This window comes from Desmodus rotundus, chromosome 6, assembly GCF_022682495.2.
Source record: "Desmodus rotundus isolate HL8 chromosome 6, HLdesRot8A.1, whole genome shotgun sequence".
Taxonomy (NCBI): domain Eukaryota; kingdom Metazoa; phylum Chordata; class Mammalia; order Chiroptera; family Phyllostomidae; genus Desmodus; species Desmodus rotundus.
In genome coordinates, this window is record NC_071392.1 from 9,174,883 (window position 1) to 9,198,881 (window position 23,999).

At 43.9% G+C, this 23,999-nt stretch overlaps 1 protein-coding gene across 10 annotated transcripts in view; it reads left to right on the forward strand.

Annotated features, from left to right (window-relative positions):
- The window catches only part of PDE1C (phosphodiesterase 1C), a 420,549-nt gene that overhangs the window by 370,875 nt on the left and 25,675 nt on the right, over positions 1-23,999 (forward strand). For 9 of the 10 annotated variants that reach the window (XM_053926165.2, XM_053926166.2, XM_053926168.2 and 6 more), the window contains one exon: positions 6,195-6,272. In XM_053926165.2, the coding sequence (XP_053782140.1) occupies positions 6,195-6,272 (78 nt within the window). Of the gene's footprint in view, positions 1-6,194; positions 6,273-18,143; positions 21,937-23,999 lie in introns of those variants that run through there. The other variant, XM_053926167.2, reaches the window with a different exon arrangement.

Genomic DNA, 23,999 nt, shown 5'->3' on the forward strand with positions numbered 1-23,999 from the left:
GGTTTCCTGGGAGGCAGGGCTTTCAGTTTTAAAACTGGAACAGTCTCAGGTAATCTGGGATGAGCCAGTCACCCCAGTGCAAACAGTGGCCGGTTTCCTTTATTTAATGCAACAAGTATTGATTGAGTAACAACTGTGTGCCAGGCGCCGTGCTGGGCACTGGGGATTTAGAAATGGAAAAGCCACCTGAAGTCCATGATTTCATAGGGGATGTAGACATTTTTAGAGGTAATTCTAGGACAACGTGAGCAAGTAACAGTGGTGGCATTGATGATGAATGCCCAAGGGACACGTGAAAGAGACACGGGTGCTATTGGGTTAGAGGATTGTGGGATTGAGGTGAATGTCAGGGAAGGCTTCAGGAGAAGGTGATGTCCGAGCTGCGTTTTGAAGTCCTGAAGTTTTCTGGCCAGATGGGGCACAGGGATCCCCCCAGGCAGAGACACAGTGGCATGGAAGGGGTTACCTTGTCTGGGGAAGGGCAGGAAGTTTGGTCTCTAGAGCTTTCAGGTGTCAGGTTGCTGCAAGGAGTTTCGCAGTAAAACAGACGCTCCTCTGGATTCAAGTCCTAGCTGTGCTTCTCACTTCTTGGTGGCCTCGGCTGGGCTCCTTAACCTTCCACTCTCTCTGCAAGCTTTTTATGGGCCACTTGTGAGCTTTCAGTAATAATGACAGCCAAAACAACAACAGTGGTATAAATATCATTTATTAACTCTATACCAAAGGTGGTTTTAAGTTCTCTCCTTACATGTTTATTCTCTTACCTGCCTGCTAGGGCCAGGTGTTCTAGCTTTTGTTCTGTGCAGCCTGGGTAAACGATATGGAGAAAGTGCTTAGCACAACTCTTCCCAATTATTTTTCCAATTAACATATATAAACGCGTAATCAGAAAACAATATTTTAATGCCTATATTATGGATAATATCCCATGTCAAGTTCTAAGGATGTTGCATAAACTGCCTCAGGTAACCCCCATAACCCCTGTAGGCATCAGGGAAGGCAGCCTGGTTCCAGAAACTGCTTGTAGCTACTTTGCTTTGTACTTAGGTGCATCATAGTCCAGAAAATATGCTCAGTTTAATAAGAATTTATGATGCCCCTGTTGGAGTTTTAGGGAGCTCTGCGGAATATTTCTTCCCCTTCCAGGCTCAGAACTAGCCGACAGAGGCACCAGACTCAGAAAGTTAGTGCTCACAGTATTAGCTCCACTAGAATGGGAGCTGAATTGGAAAACGTGGACCTGGTCTGCTGAGCACATGGGCTTCTTCAGACATCCGCCCTAAACTGGGCTCAGCCAATCAGACCTTGGCAGGGCTGGTGGGCTCGGGACCCACCCCTCACCCCCACCCCCACCCAGCACCCAGCACCCAGCACCTAGCACCCAGCAGACTCATGGAAAACACACCTCAGAGGCACAGGAGCTGGACAAATGGGTGACACAGCTGAGCTGTGCAGGCAGCTGCTGTTTCAGGATGAGTCTGTCCTTCACAAAGGAGGAGCAGAGAGCGGCTGGTGAGAGAGGCAAGACGTGTTCCTTCTCTACTTTGTTTATTTTCGGAGCGTGGGTTAAATGTGTCTTTCCCCTAGTACAATCAGTCCTCATAATATCACTCACATTTAATGAGTGCTACCACGTGCCAGACGTTGTTCGGGAGATTTCATGTACACTAAGTCACTTAAAAACCCTGACCGTGCTGTGCGGGACACACAGTCATTCCCATGGGCTGTTTTGTTTGTTTTTTGGGGTTTTTTGCAGGTGAGGAAACTGAGATTCAGAGGGGTTAGATCACTTGCTTAGGGTCAAGGAACCAGTAAGGAGGGTGTTCGGGTCAGATTCAGGTCTTTGTGGAATACCGGAGCCCCTGTCTGGTATTCCACAGTCAGCCCCTGCAGCTTCACATCTTGGTGCCGTTGGGGGAGTGAGAAATAGGACAGCTCTCGGGGCTCAGCAGCTGTCCCCGGGAGCCTCGTCATCCATCTGTTTCAGGGGTCAGCACACTCTTCCTGTAAAGGACCAACAGTAAACATTTCAGGCTTCGCAGGCCACACGGTCTCCATGGCACCCGCCCAATGCTTCCATCCCAGTGTGAAAGCAGCCACAAGTAATACACAAACGCTTACTGTTCCCATAACACTTAATTTGTGAAAATCGAAATTTGAATTCTATATAATTTTCACATGCTGTGACATAGTCTTCTTTCTTCCCCTTAACCACTTTAAAAAACCATTCTTAGTTTGTGGGTCACGTGAAACCAGGCCAGGTTTGGCCCACAGGCTGCAGTTTGCCAATCCTGGTCCCGGCAGGGAGAGAACCCAATGGACGTGAACCTCCTGGTCACAAAGAGGGTTGTGGATTCCATGAGAGGGGGACGAACGAATACCCAGAGTGGGCAGAGGGGGCAGTGATTTATCCTGAAGAGGCTTGGGGGCGCCTGAAACAAAGCAGGAGCTGGAGTGGATTTCACAACTGCGTATAGTTTCCAAAGTGAGTGAAAGTCTGCCATTTCCCTTCAAAATGAAATATAAAAAGAGAGGTGGGAAAAGAAATCAATTTAGAGCAATAATCAGAAAGGCTGGTGGTGGTGCGGGACTGTGTTACGGCAGCCTAATTAAAATGATTTATAGGGCACAGGAAGGCTGTTGTGTTCACCCTGCTTATTGAGTAGCAGCTCACATTGGCCATTATTCCATATACAACCCTTGGGAAAGTACATAATGGGTTTCATTCAAGGAACATCATCAAACAAGTGTGGGACTCTTTTCCAGCACCCTTCTTTGTGGCTGCCCAAGATGTTTCCAGGTTAGAACTGAGGGATACTGGCCGAGTGCGGTTCTAGGGGTTTGGTCCCCCAGCAGTGCTTATGGGATCTCCTAAGTTTTGGTCTCCCTCAGGGCCCATCCCTGCCTCAGCCTCCCTAGCCCTGACTGAGGGGAAGGCAGGCTGCCTCGGCCTGCTGGCTAGCATCTGGCAAGTTGAACCGCTCCTGCCGACTTCTGGAAGACATCTGATCTTGCCGCAGCTGTGGGTAAAGCCGCAGTCCAGGGCAACCTGAAAGGTTAAGTGCATTAGGGGTCTGAAGGCTCATTTCGTCAAGAAAGATCATTTTCCCGCAGGGAATTAGTTTGACTACACGGCTCAAGATCCTTGCGTCCATCTCCCCTTCCTTACAACAGGGACAAGCAAGGATATGGCCTGTGTCATTGGACCTCGGGTGGAATTCATCTATTTTGACCATTGGTGGTGGTAGTGGGTAGTGACCACATCCTTTCCCTAAATTCCCCCTGTTTGTGCCCTGCCCTTCCCCTCCTTGCCTCCAGCCAGTACCTCCCATTTCAGAATTAAGAATAAGAGGAAAAAGGAGGGTTCGTTGACTTCTAACTTAGCTTAGGACTTGTCACGTTTCATTAAAAGTACTTATTTTGTAGAATACACCTCAGCCAAAACTGGTCTTGAATTTGCCTTAGATAACCGTTTATAAATCCGAGGGCCTTCAAAGGCATTTAGAAATGGCAACATCAACAGAAGCTTGAAATCTAAATCCTGAGCTGCGTCGGGACGTTGCAGAATATAGCCGTTGGGAGCCTGGCCTCTGCAGTCAGACCCGTCTGTGTCTGTCCTGGTGCGTGGCTCTGTTTACGCTCTGGCTTCCATCGCCAGAGAATGGAGATGATAGGAGTTTCACGTCAGTTCTCTTTTTGAAAAATTATTTTATTGTTGTTCAATTACAGTCGTCTGCATTTTCCCCCCACCACTCACCCCCATCCCAGCCAAACCCACCTCCCTCCCCTGCTTCGACCCCCACCTTGGTTTTGTCCATGTGTCCTTTAGAGTAGTTCCTGAAAACCCTTCCCCCATTGTCCCCTCCCCCCTCCCCTCTGGTTACTGTCAGATTGTTCTTAATTTCAATGTCTTGGGTTATATTTTGCATGCTTTTTTCTTTTGTTGATTAGGTTCTAGTTACATTTTGCATGCTTTTTTTCTTTTGTTGATTAGGTTCCAGTTAAAGGTGAGATCATATGGTATTTGTCTCTCACTGCCTGGCTTATTTCACGTAACATAATGCTCTCCAGTTCCATCCATGCTGTTGCAAAGGGTAGGCGCTCCTTCTTTCTCTCTGCTGCTTAGTATTCCATTGTGTAAATGTACCATAGTTTTTTGATCCCCTCATTTGCTGATGGGCACTTAGGTTGCTTCCAGCACTTGGCTACTGTAAATTGTGCTGCTACGAACATTGGGGTGCATAGGTTCTTTTGGATTGGTGTTTCAGAGTTCTTAGGGTATAATCCCAGCAGTGGGATTCCTGGGTCATAAGGCAGTTCCATTTTTAGTTTTCTGAGGAAATTCCATATTGTTTTCCACAGTGGCTGCACCAGTCTGCATTCCCACCAACAGTGCAATAGGGTTCCCTTTTCTCCACATCCTCTCTAACACTTTGTTGATTTGTTTATGATGGCCATTCTGACCGGTGTGAGGTGGTATCTCATTGTGGTTTTAATTTGCACGTCAATTCTTTACAAGTGGATTCAAGCAAAATCACTTTGTAGAAAGATCAATTGGCTATTTGTCCAAAATTGTTGGACAAATGTCAGGTCTATAGTAGACAAGAGGAACAGCGTTGCTGCCAGGGGGAGACCCACATGCAAGGTCAGGGGCAGAGGAGGGGTAGTGTGCGAAGCACAGGCAGGCGGGCAGTCACTGCCCTCAGTATGAAGACTGACCAATGTGTGACAGGGTGGCTGCGGTGGAGGAAAAACATCCTCAACCATTTGGTGAGTTTGTTATTCAGCAGACTGATCATTTAGTGAATTAAACATTGATGGATTTGCCTCCTTGCAATAGTAGCACCTTCATAACGGGCCTGTTAGAAGATTTAATGGAGTGATGTCTGTGAAGCATTCAGCACACTTCCTGGCACAAAGAAAACAAAACAGATCCATATATCTTTGGCCCTGCTTTCTCCTTTCTGGTTGCAATTATTACTAGGTTCTTTTTGCTTCGATAAGCACCAGTATTTTAGTGGTAAGGTATCCTTGGTTTTATTCAGGCTAAAAAGAAAGCTATTAGTACTTGGTAAGAAAACTGTCTAAAATTGGAAAGAATAATGCTGGGGAGAGGGGTGTCATGCTTTCCAGTGGCACACTGGATACCGTTGAGCAGACCTGCTCAGGGAGTGTTTGTCGTGGGTGTGTGTGTCTCCTTTGCAGCTGTTCAGCTCTGCCACTGCGCTGTGAAAGCAGCCGTAGGCAGTACACAAAAGAATCGGTATGGCCGTGTTCCCATAAAACTCTACTTCCAAACACAGATAGCAGGCCACATATGCTCAGGGCCCATAATTTGCTGACCCGTATTCTAGGACAGCGTGACTTTGTTTCACTTTGTCACTTACTATTTGATTCAAGCCCAGGTACTGTGAAGTTATATGCTAACTTGTAGATTTTTGGCTGGTAGAGGAGATAACCCCAAAGGTTATGGTTTTATTGACTTGTAGGACATAACCAGGTTTGTCTCTAACCTAGCAATCTTATTTTAACATATGTCTAAAATGCCTTTAAATACCAAGTTCCTTAAATACTTCTGGAACCCTCCTTACTATCTGACTCATTCCCTCACAAATTTCAATGTTTTTTTCCATTTGCACTCAGTATTTGTATGCATTGTGTTTTTGGGTTTTTTTACAAATTACATTTCGACAAACTCCTGAATTAGAATGTCACCGATAACTGTTTTAGAACAATAACAACTGTCGTTGAGTGTTGTCAGATACCACACTGGACACTTGAAGCTCACTTGTCCCTGCATGTCTTCCTGCCTACAAAGTAGGTGCTAACACCCCCTTCTGCAGATACAGAGACCGAGGCACGTGGAAGTTAGAAAGCTGTTAACTGCCATCACCTACATTTAACCCAGGCTTCTCCTCACTCCACACAGCCTGACCATGAAGTAATTTGCCTTCCTGAGGACAAACACCATTGACACAAGTACAACCCTGTTTAACAGGAACTTTCACCCTTAATTTCCAAGACCTAGTCTGTGGTTTGGAGGGTATTTAACTCAGATGTGTACCCCCTGGGGACTAAAATGATGCTGTACTTTTTTTCCTTTTTATTTTTTTATCTGGACAGGTTTAAGGATATTTATAACTTCCTCCATAAGGGTCTACATCTTCTGTTTTTGTCATGTTTCTTACTTGCAGGTGACTTGAAAGACGGTAAAAATAAGGCAGACAAGAAGGATCAGTCCAACGTCGGGAATGATTCAAAGAAAACAGAGGGTAAGGGCATAATTGTCATTTCGTTTTCTATAAGTGCCATTTAATGCCAGCTTGTTAGAATTGGACCTGAAATTGAAGTCGTGCTTGTTAATATGTTCTTATATTACCCCCTGCAAAAACACTGTATTTAAAGAGCACCGTTACTCCTTTTTCAATAATTTACAAATTATTGTTGCATCTCTTCCCCTCCCCCGTACTTTCTCCATCATAAATGCATTCTATACTGCCATTTTCCCACTGCCATTTCTCACTGTAAACTTTCTGGAAAGTTGATTCTGGACTTGCGGATTATAATGGAATGGCACGTGAGCCTTTGATTGTGAATTGTGCAATATTCCATGTTTTCAGCTTCCTCATTTTTTTTTTCACCTTCCGTGAGTGATTACTGTTGGCGGAAGTGAGCACAGGAGTGTGTGCAGTGTTGTCCTTATGTGCGGGGGCCACACACTGACGGAGGCGCAGAGCTGTAGAACACAGGGCGGCACCCCCGAACCAGTTAGAACCAGAACCAGTTAGAACCAGCTGGCGATGTGCTTCCTGAGCAACTTGACGAGCACCCCACTCTTTCTCAGCCTGGAGAGTTCAAAGGGTATTACCCTCCAGAGTTTGAACCGTCACCCCGACCCGCTGAATCTTCCCTCCCTGGAGACACGGCAGGAGGTGCCACGCTCTCCTCTTTGCCCAGTGTGGTGATAATGCCATTGAAGAGCCGGAGCTGGTAGTCAGGTTGAGCTGTAGGAAGACATTCGAACCCAGCTTCTCACACACCCACATATGCAGGAAATTTGTCTCAAAAATGTCCCCTAAGATCATTCAGATAATTCAGCCCGGTGTCTTATCACAGACTATCTGGAGAACACTCGTGGGTGATTTTTCTCCAAGTTGTGCGAACGCAAACCTCTTACCTAGTAAATATACCATCCTTCAATAGCTGTGAGTAAGATGTGACTTACATGGAAATGAGATAGAATTCTCTTACCAGACTCTGTCAGGGGTAGAGTTTGTTCAAGTACCAGAGACCTTTTGCTGTATATCGTTAGCCCCAAGGCAAGGTAATGCAAACCAGAAAGCACATAGTAGTGAATGGTGTTAGCTCTAAGCATGTCACCTGAAAACCTCACTCATCCTGTATCCAGCACCTTGGCCCATCTGAACTCCCACAGTATGAGGTCCAAACAGAATAAACCAAGTCCCACATCTTTAATACGGAGTCTTGAATTTTGTTACATTTTTGTATTGTGCTACAAATATCCACTAGAACGTTGCCATGTGGGCACTGGGATTGAATTTTATTATCTTCCGTAAGCACTTTTATTTTACCTGCGCCCTGTGTAACCAAATTTCCCCCAAGTATTTAAAATAATTAGATTTGTGTGGGGTGGGGGAGTGATGAAATAGATGTTACTTTCCATTATACGACTAAGTATAAGGCTTGATTGTTTAGTGAGCTGGATTCTTGATTCCCTGGGGCAGTGAACAGATGCAGTAAGTAAAGAAGAGACATTTCCTAACATCTGTCCATCTTTCCCTTTGTAACTGCAGCCTTCCACTTGCTTCACATGGGGTCTGGTATGTCCATGCACTTTCAGGTTTGTGCCCAAAGTGGGGTGTGAACTACTTCGTACTTTAATTTCATTGATGGACTGAGGTGACGTCAGCCATTATCACTGCTTTGTTACCGTCGGTACCGGGGCCACTGAGCTTCAGTTGCTGTGCTGCTGCCTTAGCCCAGAATCTCTACCAGCGCTAAATCTAGTTAATTCTTGGTGGCATGAAGTAGCAAAGAATCAGAGCAGTCTCATGTACCCCTTCCCCTTTGGTCATCAAAGCACTCTACTTCAGAATTTTTAAATTGGTATGTACGTTAGTAGATGTATTAACTTTTAAAAACTATCTGGTAACAACCAGATACATTTTGCACATTCCTTTTTAATGGAACCTATTATGGGTGATGACCATATGGGTCAATTTAACTATCTCTGTGCTGCGAGCCCTGATCCAGCCCCTGGGAACCAGTGGTGACCAGCTCTAAGTTTTGGGAGGGTGTACCCAAGCACAGTTCGGTGCCCAGTGTGATTGAACCCAGCGGGGCGCAAAGGTTCAACACTGTATGAGTTTAGAAAGAAATTCAGTGGAAAGTGGGCCAGAGCTGGTGATTCACAAACTCCAATGAGCGGAGGCCCGTAGAGAGGGGGGATGCGTGTGCTGAAGGGTAAATGACATCCTGGCTTCAGGAGCACAGTGCATGTGTGTGTTACCTCTGTCAGGCGACTGCAGCACTAACTGAGCGACTGCAAAGAATGAATGAAACATCCGATAAGGGGTTAATTTCCAACATTCATAAAGAATTTGTACAACTCAACACCAAGAGAACAAACAACTGTCTAATTAAAAAATGGGCAAAGGACCTGAATAGACACTTCTGTAAAGAGGACATACAGATGACCCATAGACACATGAAAAGATGGTCAACATCACTAATCATCAGAGAAATGCAAATTAAAACCATAATGCGATATCACCTCATACCTGTCAGAATGTCAAAAAATCAACAAACAAGTGCTGGCGAGGATGTGGAGAAAAGGGAACCCTTGTGTGCTGTTGGTGGAAATGCAGACTGGTACAGCTGCTGTGGAAAACAGTAAGGAATTTCCTCAAAAAATTAAAAATGGGTCTGCCTTTTGATTCAGGACTTCCACTTCTGGGAGTATATCTGAGAAACCCAAAACACTGATTCAAGAGGATATGTACGCCTCTATGTTCATAGCAGTATTATCTACAGTAGCTAAGATTTGGAAGCTGCCCAAGTGCCCATCAGTAAATGAGTGGATAAAAACGTTGTGGTATATTTACACAACGGAATACTACATAGCCACAAAAAGAAGGAACTCCATGCTTTGTGACAGCATGGATGGACTGGCGAGTATCATGCTAAGTGAAATAAACCAGTCAGAGAAAGAAAAAAACCATATGATTTCACTTATATGTGGAATCTAATGAACAAAATAAACAAACAAATAGAAAAGAGACTCACAGATACAGAGAACAGACTGGCAGCTGTCAGAGGGGATAGGGGATAGGGAACTAGATTAAAAAGTGAAGGGATTGAGCAAAAGAAGAACGCAAATACAGACAACAATACGGTGATTGCCAGGTGGAAAGGGGGAGGGGAGAAAGGGAAGAGGACAAAAGAGAGAGACGTGGTGGCAGAAGGAGAATGGCTTGGGTGTTGAGCATCAGTGTGTAGACAATGTGTTACAGAGTTGTACACTTGACTCCTCTCTGGTTTTATTAACCAATCTCACCCCAATAAGTTCAACTAAAACTAATGAGCATCCTTTGAAAATACCTTGCTTACTCTTAGGAAGAAATATACTCACACACAAAGATCTGGGCTTCTGAACCAAGATTCTCACAGGGTCTAAACGTTTACAGTGTCATTGAGAGACCTGTGGGGTACCACATGAATAAATTGATTAAATTCTCTTTAAATTGATCTATGAGTCCATGTAATCTCAATTGAAATCCTAACAGGTATTTTTTTGTAGAAATCCATAAACTAATTATAAAATGTATATGGAAATGCAAAGCACTCACAACAGACAAAGCAATTTACCAAAGGAAGGGAAAAGTGGGCCTGGTTTCGAGACATATAAAGCTGTAGTAATCAAGCATCAAGATAGACGGCTGGATCAATGGCGAGTCCAGAAGTCGATCTATGTATAATTTATGGACATCTTATTTCCAACAAAGGACATTCTTTGTGGGGGAAGGAAAGACATCAGCAAATGGTGATAGAACAACTAAATATCCATATGCAAAATGGTGAACTGTCTATACTTCACATTAGATACAAACTTAACTTAAAATAGATCATGAAACAGTTTATTAACTGAAAAGGATCATAAAAAGGACCATAAACATAAATTTAAAATATAAAACTTCTAGTTAAGAACATAGGAGAAACTGTTTGTGGTCTCAGGTCAGGCCAAGGTTTTCTGTGTCTGATGAGAAAAGTGTAAACCACATAAGAACAAATTGATAAATGATACTTTATAAGAGCTCCAAACTTCTGCAATGTCCAAATCATCTTTAGGAGAATGAAAAGATAATCCATGGATGGAAGGAGAATAATTTCAAAAAATATTTGATTTCTTCTTCTGTTCCGGATGTAAGTCGATCTCAATATTCAATAATAAGAAAGCAAATAACTCGAGTAAAAACATGCAAGAGATTTAAACAAACATTTCACCAAAGAAGATATACAGCTAGCAAATAAGCATCTTAAGAGATCATTGAAATCATTAGGGAAATGCAAATTGAAAGCCAAATTAAAAACCCATATGGAAAGAAAATAAAACAAAACACAACTTACATAGGGGGAGAGGTTTTACTCTTGTAATAATCTCTCAGCCTTCTACTAGGACAACTTGGTCAGCTCATTTCCTCAGTGAGGAAATGGGATTCATTATGTCCAATCTTCTGAATATTCCTCCAGTTGCTTATGTTCTCTTTAGGATCTCAGCACAGGAGAAATGGAAGAGGCAGTGGAGCCAATATTCTGGTTAGTTTGTGTAGAACAACTAATTGTGATTTAAAAGTCTGTTGCATACGTGAGAGGATATTACCTGTGATTTGCTTCTTCATGAGACTGGCATCTCCTGACCTTGACTTGCTACAGGGCTCACCAGAGTCACCTATAGAAATGAACATGTTTTTCCTATTTTCCTTCTAGCGGATCCCCACCAAGTTAGTTTGAAATGTCATAAATAAATGGAATGAATGACTTGGAGTTTTTTAGATGCCTTTCATTCTATAGAATGATGTAACAAGTCATTTAAAAAAAAAACAATTGGAAGGATATGGTCTGAACTTCTACACCTGATTTGTAAAAAATAACACTCTTATTTTTAACTAAAGTTGAAAAATTTAACTAAATTTGAAAAATTTTTATTTTTATTTAGTTAAAAATAACATTCCTATTTTTAACTGAAGTTGAAAAGTTTTTACACAGGGCATCATGACTTCTGGCAGTGGGGTCGGTGGTGAGAGGTGGATGGGCCTGCGCAGTCCTGGGCGCGCACCCTGCTCTGCAGATCCAGGGAGGAAACGGTCAAAAGGCAGGGTGCAGGGAGGACCAGGACTCTTACAACAGAGACTGTCCCTGACTTACGTTCATGTCTAGAGCTTTGAGAAGCAACAAACGCGGTCACCATTGCTCAAGAGGATGGCATTTGTTGAGGCCATCGTCAGCGTCCACATCAACATGGGCACCTGTGTACCAGGATTCTTGTCTCAGGGAATCATACCCACCTCCTTTCTTCCAAATATGCTCCCACGTCCTACTCAGGACAATGGCATTAGGCTGTCTTTATACACCAGAGTAAAGAACTGCCCTCTCTCAGACCCATCAAAACCTTGGCCTGTGGTTAATGCCTCCTTTCGTCTCCTCATTGTTCCAGTCGGTACGGGCTTGTTGTTATCACTTGCAGCTGATGTTGACTGTGTGTAGGTCCACGCAGAGCCATGGAAACACTTGGACACAACCATTCGTCTTCAGCACACTCACATTTGAATCAGCCCATACAGACATGGGGATATTACAGGGCATTCTTTATTCCTTTTATGTGGTTCCCAACTTTTGGAATATTGATTTGTTTGTAAGCAGCTGTCAATGTGATTTTAGTCAAAACCTATTGGGTTCACACGTCATAGAGGACCGTGGTGTTAATGACCATCTTTGTTCAAACTTGTACCCCAAATTATGTTGTATAAGCTACACCTAAGACAGTTTAGTGATAGGAGAGATTATGGAATCTTGAGAACTTTTGACACAGGAATTTTGAAGTGAAATCCACTTTGTGGTTCCTCATTTTGTTCTGTATGCAAGAACTGTCTTGTCTGGGGAACAATGCAATTTCTTCAGCTAGAGCATTCAAAGCATATGCGATAACAGAAGGAGGGGCCTGCTGGTTAGCAAGAAGGGCTCTACATATTGGCGGACGAAGGAATCCCACATTGATGGTAAATGGAGAGTTGGTTGTGTGGCAGAAGACTTGTTGACATGAAAATGAATCCTGATGACCAGTGTGTGGCTGGGGCTGCCCCTTTACTGATGTACTATGTGAAAGAGATCCTCCATGTTCACGGTCATGTGCATGTGAACTGGCCGGTCAGTGGTTTCTTTCTCCTGAAGGAAAACCTACCTGGGAAGTCCAATCATATGAGGAGGTTGCTTGACAAGCTGAGAATGTGAGGGGAGCTGGTTGGCGAATTGTTACTTCAAGGTAGAATACCCTGATACGTCTTTCTCCAGCACTGGGGCAGACCTGCCAGGAAGGATGGATGGGGCACACCCTGTACCCGGAGTCCAAGAGGCTGCTCCATGGTGCCTCTTCTTCTGCTCTCCGTTTGACCACATGTTCAGCCACCAGATATGTTGACATTCTGGAGTAGATTATCATTCTTGTTCACTATTTTAGTCATCTTTGATTGCATTTCTGGACTTTAATCTTGAGGAAACTTACTTGTTTTTAAGGCAGATGATCTCAAATTGTGTCTTTTCTCATTCCTATCCCCCACCCCCACACCATGGCCTACCTGATTTTCATAAGCCCCACCCCCCAGCCCTGAAGGTATGCCCAGACCATGAACTGTGGTGGATAAAACAGTCCAGGATGGTAAACACCAGGGACACCAACTGTCACCCTGTTCTTTTCCTGCACACTCAAGACAGAAAAATCACCTTGAATCATTTCTAATTTACTTTAGAAGTCAAGTCAGTGAAACTTCTGGGCTTAAATGTCTTTTAGCGATGATTGCCTTGTAGTACACCTCTCCATTCCTCATGTCACGGAAAGTCAACATCTGTTGCCTTGGGGTGGTTTCTACACATGGCTAATCCCATGTGTTGGGTGTTTGACTTGTTTCCTTCTCAAGGGATAATGTTATTTCTTAGTTCTGGGAAGATACCATATTATAGCCTTCTGTGTATTGGTGAAAAATAGGCCTATTTCTTTAATGGAGGAACTGCCCTCAACATTAGACTCCAGCATCCCTTTGGGCGATTTCCTAGGAGTGCACAGGGACCAAACATCTGGAGTGCCCTGGGTCCCCATTAAGATAAGTCATCACATCCACACATACTCTGATTGATAACGCATTTCCCTTAGCCATTTGCCCATGAACACTCCGGTGGCCCTTTTACTTCACAAATTCACGTGTTAATGATGCCCCCCTTCGATGCCCGTGTCCAAGGACAGAATTGCAGTATTACTTTTCGATGTCTGTTATTCTCGTGCATCTGCGTAAGACCTCACCCATTAGATTCTAAAAGGTTTTGCTCCTTAAAATTTTTGATTGATAGACTTCAGGGTCATCTTCTAGCTCACTTTAGAAACTGGTTTGTTGGTTCTCCAACAAAAAGAGTTACTGTGAGTGCAGCCATGCTGAAACCCAACATAATGGCTTTTTAGGGGCAGATTTGAGGGGAAAGTATTAACCCATCCACGATATGTGGCGGGAAGTGGTCAAATGGGGTGAACTCAAAAAATCTCCCTGTTTCTTTTTGCTGTGCACTTATACTCTCGAGAGCAGGGAAGTACAGATCCTGTTACTCACGCACGGTTCTAGCGTTGCTGAGTCCCAGTGGGTCAGAACAGTTGCGGATGCCTTTTGGTTGCAAACGTCTGTTCCAAACCAATGCATCTTCATGCAGTTTTCGGTTCGGCGCCTTTCAGGGAAGGTGTGTGATAGACATCTTCATGGTGGGTTGTAAAGGAACAGGGTGACATGCAACTGCTATTGTTCTCTTGCAGACTTTTGTGTCACTGAGACTCACATGTGTGGTGTCAGAATAGCAGCTGAGATTGTGTGTACGATATATATATATATATATATGTATTGGTATATATATATTTGTATGTATAATACGGTGTAAGATCGGTGAGTTTTTAAAAGTTAAATTGTGTTATACTAAAGAAAACTTCTAAAGTCAATAACTGCTTTTTACAGAGCTTTTTAGATTCCAGTCTCTGACCAGATAACTACACAGTAGAAATGTCAAGTAAAAATATATTGTGTACTCATCCTTAATGTCAAAATTCATCTTTTTAAACAACTTTTCCATTGCAATTACTGGTAGATAGCTTTCATTGTCTCACTCTATCTTCTAGACATTTTGTTACACTCTTAATACACCATTGTGTTTGTAAAGGAACCGGTTTGACAGAGAGACTTACAATTTTGGAACTATGGGGGAAAACATGATTTTTTTTCTTAATGCTGATATTCAGGATTAAAAATAACTTCTTAGTATTCCTGAAATAAATGTTTATCTGTTTTCCCCCTAGGAAAAATCATATTTTTGTCAGATTCTATGCAAGGGATTGGAAAAACACAAGTAACAATACATTCATCAAAAGAACCTCTATTAACATTATGAGAAAGTCTTTAAAATAACAGCTGTCTTCGAAACAAAAGTGCGCCAGAGCCAGGAGCCAGTGGCGTGTCCCTCCATGGTTCACGCCTTTTCTCTTCCAGGCTCGCACCTGGCAGGAGAGCTGTTAAAGACGCGAGTGTCAAGCCTCCTCGCAGTATTTGCTCTTAGCGTTCTCCACCCAAGGGCAGCCTGGTCTCCACTAATGACATCTGTATTTTATAAGTATTAGCCCTCTGCAGTATCTGCTGCTGTTCTTATTCTGTATCCTAGAGCCACAGTGGAAAACAGGGGAAAACGTGTTTTTTTAAAAAAACAATTTCACTCATTTCAAATAGTTTATTGCTTTTCTGGAATGAATAGAATTGAGAAGACCATGAAGAGAACAGTCAGAATGTCTCAGGTCTAAAATCCCAGCTTCACCTTTCTCTGAAGGACTTCCCTAGTCTTTATGGTATCTGGCCTCTGGGTGGCTCTCCCGCTAAGCAGATTCGAAGGCTGATCAGAAGCAAAACTCCTGTGTGCAGGCAACTGTACCCTCACTTGAACCAGAGGAAGGGCAGGGAGCTGCTGCCCGGCTTTCACACACGTCTGAAGTGTGGGGTCAGCCTGGGGCAACTGGAGAGTGGAGTGTTTTCATCAGTTCCTTAGGCATTAGAGCGCTAGGTGTTTAATGCAGAGAGCCATCCCAGTGAAATGCCTTGGGCAACACGGGACAGAGGAACAGAGACAATTAATTCGCATATTTAAAAATAGTTTTTTTATTTTTCAGTTACAGTTGACGTACAATATTATATTAAGTTCAGGTGTACAACCGAGTGATTAGACATTTATGTAACTTATGAAATGATCATCCCTGCAAGTCTAGTGCCCATCTGATACCATGCGTAGTTATTACAGTATTATTGACTCTATTCCCCGTGCTGTGCTTGACATCCCTAAGACTCCTCTGTACCTACCAGCTTGTACTTAATCCCTTCACCTTTTTCACCTATCCCGCCAATCCCCCTTCCATCTGGCAACTGCCAAAGTGTTCTCTGTATTTCTGAGTCTGTTTCTGTTCTGCTTGTTTGTTTATTTTGGTTTTTAGATTCCACATATAAGTGAAATCATCTGGCATTTGTCTTTCTCTGTCTGACTTATTTTACTCAGCCCAATACCCTCTAGGTCCATCCATGTTGCAGATGGCAAGATTTCCCTCTTTTTGTGGCTGAGTCCTATTCCATTGTATACATGCAGCACTGCTTCTTAATCCGCTCATCGAGTGATGGACACTTAGGTTGCTTCCATGTCTTGACTATTGCAAATAATGCTGCAATGAACGTCTGTCTTTTCAATTTAGTGTTTCGGGTTTCTTCACAAAAACGCCCAGGAGTAGAATTGCTGGGTATTCACATATCCTACATCTAGAAAGAAAGACCACCCAATGTAAAGGAAGGAGATGGCAGGAAAATTAGGGAATGAAAGTCTGGTTGAACCCCAGCCCCGCCATCCTTTGCCCTGTCCTTATTCTGTGTGTGTGGGTCACATGGGTAGATTTTAGGAGAAGGTGGCATAGGCAGGTTTCAGGAAGTTATGTCCCCACAAATTTACTCTATCTGTCTACCTATATCTATCTATCTATATCTGTTTTATCCACCCATCCATCCATCCATCCACCCATCCATCCATCCATCCACCCATCCATCTTAGGGCCATCGTAGGGCAGCTGCATGGGTATTACATGCAATGAAATTAATTTAGAATAATCCTACTTTAATCACATCCTCTATCACTTATGGCAAGGAGAAAGCATGCATTCATACTTTGGGGCATTTGGTGATACCATTTAAAATAGAAGTCAGTGACCTAGAACAGTGAAATCTATACCTGGATAAATCCTAACAACTATCCCTAAAATAATATGTTTGTTTGTGTTTAATATTTTCTCATTATTCAAAACAAAACAAAACTAAGACCCACCTCTCAGCCCCATAGAAATTCTACCAGACATTTAAAATTGGGTTTGGTGTTACCAAGTTTATTCTTCCCTAGGTTTTTTTTTCCATTCATCTTTTTACCACTCTTTCTGTTGCTCACCATTCCATTTTGTTCTTTGTAGAGAGCTGACCATGGAGGGAGGCAGCCGTGGTAGAATTTCTGGGACTCAGCCAAGTCTGCTTACTTCTTTGAGCTTGGCTGATAATTAGGCCGTAAAAAAAAATGAAGAAAAATGAAAATGTATTTACAGATATTCTTGAGCCCAGTGTCAGATTCTTATGAGGCCTGCCTCGCAGATGCTCAACTTATGATCTAGGAATAAACATCATGACCTATAAACACATTTTTAGCCCTGGCTGGTGTGGCTCAGTGGACTGAGTGCCGGCCTGCGAACTGAATGGTTGCTGGTTCGATTCTCAGTGGGGGCACGTGCCTGGGTTGCAGGCTGGGTCCCTGGTTGGGGGCATGTGAGAGGCAACTGATCGCTAGGTCACTCACACATCCATGTTTCTCTCCCTCCCTTTCTCCTTCCTTTCCCCTCTCTTCAAAATTAATAAATAAGATCTTTAAAAAAATTTAAAAAGAAAGGACTTCACTGATTCTCAACTAGTTTGCTGCCTAATTCCTGCTAAGTCTTATTTAGAAGAGTATCGTCTCCTGGATGTTGAGTGGGAAACTTTCCTTGTCCTCGAAGGACTCCTAGCATCTCTGTGGATGATGGTGTCATTCTTCTTAAAGTCCCCTGTGCCTCCAGAGCACTGCCCTGGAGGGAACCCTAACTCCAAGACATGATGATTTGCAATGTGCGACACTTAGGGGAAGCAGCATCATAGTGGGTTTTGTTTGTTTGCTGTCCAAACCCACTGAGGTTCCATGCACTAGAGCAGGCCAGTGAGGAAAAGCCAGTGTTATCCTTTTCCGTTCGCTCAGTCCTGTTTCAACCGTGTCTCCTCCCTCCCCCACTGCACTCCAGGTCCAGTAGAGAATTCAGGTGATTTTCCCACCTGCACAATGAATTCAGTGGGGACCCCTCTTTCTTCTGAGGGTGAGACAAGCATTCTGATAGAGGAACCTTGTTTTTGATATTGAAATTGTTGGGATTGGATGAATCTGATTTCTGACCTCTGAAGCAAAGAGGTCTGGCCATCTCTGTCATCCTGGTCGCAAAATAAGGGGTCTTTAGGATCCACATTGCATGAACCAAATGTTTGGTAATCTAGGTCCAAGCAATTGTCAAGGCTTGCAGTGTGATCAGTGTTTAAAATGCTCCACTGAGATTTTCCCCTTATGAACAGAGTATTGTGTTACAAAGGAGGCAGACAGAACTAGTATTGCAATGTTTCATAGATCCCCCCTTTTTCTGCCCCTCAGATTTTCTCCCCCTCAGACGTGGAGGGTGGAGAAGTGGGGAAAGGCAGCATTGACACTTTTCTTTTTCTTTTTCTTTTTTTCAGATTCAGAAGAGTAGAAAAGCACCTCCCAGACAGTAAAAGAGGCTGCCAGTGTGTTGCACCATTTTAGCTGAGCTTCATCTTCCTTCTCTTCCTCCTTGCAGAGGAGTGCTCCATGTTTGGGGGTGGTGTGCGACTTTCAGAAACGAGCCCCCCATTCTGGGCCTCCTCTCATGCCACCTGCTCCCAGGAGATGACTCCCTGGGAGCTGGTGGGGGTCTTAGAATTTGGGGGGGAATCCCCCCACCCACCCCAGCCCCCGAGCAAACAGAACAACTTGAGATTTTGCACAAACAGAACCAAAACACGAAGGGACTTCCTCAAAATCCTTTGCTAATGCCCTGGCTTTGAAAGCACCTGTCTGGCCTGATGAGAATGGACATCCCAGACGTGCTGACCAAGGCCTGAAAAAGCCGCGCACACAGCAATTGCTCCATTACTACTGTCCGTGACGTTACTTTAAGTGTGATTTTTGCACGCGCTGCCGACGGTGGAGACAGCGCGCTGGCTTTCGTCACAGTCTCTGCTTGTTCCTTTCCTGAGTCATATTCTTTTTTCACCAACTTCCGTTTAGACTTAAACACTGTTCTAATGTTTTTCTTTTCATTTATATAATGTGAAATTCTTTTAGTGCTATAAAAAAGGAGATTTTTTTCTTTAGCAGTCTTTATGTGATGCTTAATTTATCTGTACATTCATTCATTCGTATGAACCTGAATGTTTCAGCTGACGGCCATACTGTTCAGGTGGGAAGCCCCATGTTGTCACTGGGGAGCATCCATACCTAGGTGGTTATTGAAACTTTGGCCACTGGCCGGTCCTCTTCTTTTGGATGTCTGTGCTTTGACTTAATCCCTCTTCTTCCTGTTCGGGGAAGTGCTGAGGGTATTTGTATCAGGGAGGTGTGGCAGGTAATTCTTTTCATTTTAGTGAGTCCTTAGAAACACTCGCTAGGAGAACATTCTTAGCACAAATCAAAAACCAGAATAGTAGATGTGGGCTGGAAAGAGAATAAAGACACAGCCCCCCGAGACAAGGTCAAAACTGAGACCCCATGGAGTGCTCGTGAAGTAATTTTATGGGTCTAAATGATGTGATTTGGATGAAACTGATTCTTAAAATGCGGTGTGGCTCACGAGGAATATGTGGGTCCCTCCAAGGGGGAATCGCAAAGCTATGGAAGGAGTGGGATTCTCAGTAGGAAGAGAGCTCAAAGATAAGCCCCAGGGTGTTCCCCCCTGCATATTTAATTTCTACATTTAGAAAAGCACAGAAAAAACCCCACCATTTAAAAAATCCTCTCATTATGAAGACAGAACATTGGTAGTTCTTCAGACGGAAATAGGGAGACATTGTCTGCTGCCTCTGATGCTTTTGCCTCGCTGACCCCTCGGCAGAAAGGTCTGAAGGACTCTGTCATTAAAGGCCCTTCATGCACTGATCTTGGAATGGGGGTCTTTGGGCAGCTTTGCAGTTTGCCTGGGAATCATACACATTTTTCTGGGGCTCCCCACCCCACTTTCCTAACAGGGGCCACAACAAGTAATGTACCCACAAACTCAAATCAGGGGCATAGCAGGTCCAGGGGATGAGAAAGCAAGCCGCAGCTCTTAGAATTATTGTGATAAAGGGCAACTCTTAAGGGGCCCTGGTACCAGCAAGGCAGTAGGGAGCCTCAGGGACAGTGAGGAATGAGTGTCCTGTCCCAAGAGGTCAATGGCTAGTCAGCTCTGGGATCAGTGCTGCGTAGCAACAGGGGTCCTAGATAAATAACAGAGATTTTACTGAAACCCTCTTTAAATTTCTAAGTATGGCAACTAATTCAGAAACTTGCAAACACTGCGCTGGTCAAAGAAGACTTGCCAATGGCCGTGGGACGTCACTCGGTGAACTTAGGGGTGGCGTGGTTTTGTGTAGGGGCGGAGCACAACCGGTGCGTGCGATGCCTTGACCTTGGAACCCGAACTTTTCTCTCATTTCTGTTCTGTATTTTTGTACCTTGGGCTTTGCAGTCAGTCAAAATAGAAAGCATACAGCTTCCCTTTTATATTCTAACAAGTAAGACTGAACGCTATTTGGAAAAAAACCCCACAGGAATATAGCCACTTTTTTCTAGCACCAATAAGGATGAAAATGTTTTTCATTTGCTTTAAGTTGTTAATTAGGTGAAAAAAAAAGAGTGGGAACAAAATTTCATTCAGTATAGAAAGAACTCTGCTGGGAATTCTCAGTGTGGAAAAGGAAAGCTCCATGCAACTTTTATTTTTAAATTCTTTAAAAGATGTTTTGAAAGGACATTGGGTAAAAATGCAAATTGATTTATTTTCTAAAAGCACAAAACAATGTATTGTTATGCTATGAATTGATACTGGAGCTGATAAAACATTAAAATAATGATTCCAAGTTCATGTTGACTGCAAGAACACTCTTTCTAAAACTCTCGCTCACTTTTATGGTCTTTTTGTTCTCTCGAAATACCTTCCTGGGTTGAGCTGTGATATGGGCCACACACCCTCCCGTGGCTCAGATTATAGCACCTCACTCAGTGTGACACTGTCACATGGAAAACTAGGACTTCCACACTGGAATGAAGAACTGACTGGGCTGTGGCAAGATACAGCCCCCTGAGACAAGGTCAAAATTGAGACAAGGGCAAAAGCAGTAGGGACATTCCCACCACTGACAAGCCAAGTTCTACATGTCCCTGGGTGGAAAGTGACAAGTGGAGTTTGGGTCCCCATTTTACCGAACAGCTCTGCGTTCAAGTTCTGTTGATGTGGTGTGTTACAGTGGCATGGTGACCCACCTCAAAGAGGTCTTTGTCCTATCTTTCACTCACTGCAACCTCTCTTGGGTTATGAGCCCTACCACATAGCGTATGGCAGCACCCAAAGGATCATTTCTAACCCACTGAGTGCGAATGGATTTTCTACCACTGCCATTTCATTCTTGGAGCTTTAAGAAACTATTCAAAACATCTAACAGGATCCCATTAAGAAGCTGGTATAGTTAAACAATAAAACGATATGTAAACATCTCAGAGCCAAAGAATAATCTAGTGCACCCGTTCGCTTCATTTGTAGAATTAAAGCCATCAGATTATATTCCCCACCTGGAACCATATTTTATTTGCAAATCTGGGAAGGAGCAAGTAGACAGCAGTGTTACCCCAGGAGGTGAGACAGGGCAAGGGGATGGAGACTAATTTTGTCATCCGTATTTGGGGAGTAAAGATACTGGTCTTATGGTGTCACTTCTGTCATGGGTCACCTTTCTTTAGCTGGATAGGTGATAGAGAACAGGTAACTAGATAGAATATAGAGTCTATTTTCTTCTATTCCTAACCTTCCATCATGGACTTACATGATAAAAACTACTTCGTAACATTCCCCACGGAGTATGGGGGAAACCAAGAGAAAAAAAGCACAAAAATCTTTTCCTCATGAGATAGAGAAGATTCTGAGATTAAACCCTGAGTATGTAGTGTATGTCCCAAATAAAGGGGACTTAGGGAATCTAAGAACATTTTTTTTCCAATTGGAGATTTCATTCTAATCCCAGGATCCTGCACATCCTACCAGGAATCACGGGGGTTCAGCCACCCACGCAGAATTGCCCGACCGAATTCCACCATCCGCCTGTGCGGGCAGACTGACTCCAGATGCACCTGGAAGCATAGTCAACATCCTCCACATGCCACGCACATCGCTGAAGGCTGATGTTCTATGTATCTGCAGGTGGACCCCAGGGTCACAGTAGCGTTTCATAGGGATGGGGAATTGCTAAGCCAAGTATATGAGAGGGCAAAAACTTCTCTGTGGCCTTTGGATTTAAGAAAAACAACAACAGGAACAAAACAAGAGCTATTTGAAAATACTCTGCCAAAATGCATGATGACACCAATCTTTCTGAAACACTGGTGGATTTATGTATGATTCAGGTTGAAACGTTTCAAACCCCACAAAGAGGAGGCTCTGTGTGTGCAATGTGGGGGGCTGCTGCCCGGGGTGGCTCTGCCAGTATTGTGATCAGCGTAACACTGAACCCCCACGTGTTAAAGAACGTAATGTCTCAATAACGATGTTATATTGGATCTTACATGTGAATAAATGGAAAGTAATGCTTGTAACTCATCAACACTGATCCATGACTGAAGGCCCCATTATCATTTAGAAAATGAACTTAATGGAGAAATTGTAATGAGCCGCACAGTATTTCTATGAAATATGCCAGGAGCACCGAGAGACACATTACCTGCCAAGTTCAGATCCCAGTCGTTGGGGTTGCCTGCCACCAAAGGCACCGATGGGCACAGAGGTGACCCTGGAATCAGAGTGAAAACAGCCATCTGGGACATCAGCCAGAGCTCATCTGATAAGTGAATTGGGGTCCAGGGAGGGTAGAAAAATGGGAAGTGGGCCTCTGGATGTGCTTTCTGGACATTTGTACAGACTGGCTGCTCCTCCGGGAAAGTTGTATAAACAAGAACTATTTCATCAAGTGAACATTTTGATTTTACATTAAACAAGAGTGGGGTGCTGTGGGAAACCTAGATGGAAATATCCCTCAAAGTCAATTTAAACACTGTTAATCCCCAAGTATTTTAACCAGTGCCCCCCACTCACCCGTTTTTCTTTAAAATATTGGCAGATGTATTTGAAATGAATTTATGTTTATTCTGGCTTCTGTGCCCAAGGGGGAATAGGGTGAACACTGGCAATGGCTGGCTTTAGCACGTGAACTTGGACCCAGCCTAGCCCGCTATCTACTGAGTCAGAAGAAGCAGGGGGTAGAATGTGGGCCATTTCCACTCACGTGGGGTGCCCTGACTCAGTCTCCCTGGGGGACACCTTCCCCCCCGCACGAGGGTAAATGCTGGCTGTCGCAGGCCAGTCGCTGCCATTGTGGAGGCTCTCGGCTTTGTCAGCTTCAGCCATGATTCCAGAACCTCACCTGTGTGCCCTCATGGGAGCGGGATTCTGAACCTGCAGAAGCCGTTTGTGTTATAGTGCAGGATGACTCATTTAGACAAAGCCCACTGAAACCCTGTAGCTTCAGAATGTACCGTCTTTGCTTCTCCGCCATGATCTGTCTCGGGGGAGGGGTTTGTGTACTGGTGTCCTTGTCTTTGGGTGTAGGTGCGATGGTACAGAAATGTAGTCACACACCAGTCACGCCAATTTATAGTAGAGGCCATAGGCATGGTCCAATAACCGATTCTTCAGGTGAAACTGTAGAGTATGCATTTTTCTTTTTTCTTGCTTTGATGATATTTTTCTACAATTTTATATGCTGTAAAAAATTTTAGAATGTTAGCTATTTTCATTTGTAGAGCTTGGTTAGGTTTTTATCAGCTTTGGTGCCCACTGTACAGCCAGGCTCCTCTCCTCACCTGGTTTTCGAGTCCTCTCTCTTTTTCAGGCCCTTTCTTTCACTTGTCCCTTCTTTTCTTCTCATTTCCATACCTTGTGCAAATCCCTCCTTCTGCCTCTGTCCAGGCAAGCCATTTTCTTACGGCATCATTCTAGCACAGGGAAACACCGTGTGACAGGAAGGACAAACCCACCTGCTCCAGTGTCATCCACGTGAGGAGATGGTGGGTAGGAGTAGACAGGGGAGGGGGACCAGATTGGGGACAGGAAGCCCGAGTCCCCATGGGAACTTAATTACAGCAAGCTCAGTCACTTCGAGGCTAGATGATGTTGTTGTTATCTTCCTCTGTGCAGAGCGCAGGTTTTGCTGTTACAGGGTTTTCTCCTTTGTTTGCTGGGCTCTCACCGCGGGTGTGTACACTCACCTGCGAAGGGCCCCGGCCACACGTGAGTGGAGAGCTCAGCTCCTCAGCCTTAGACTTTGCTG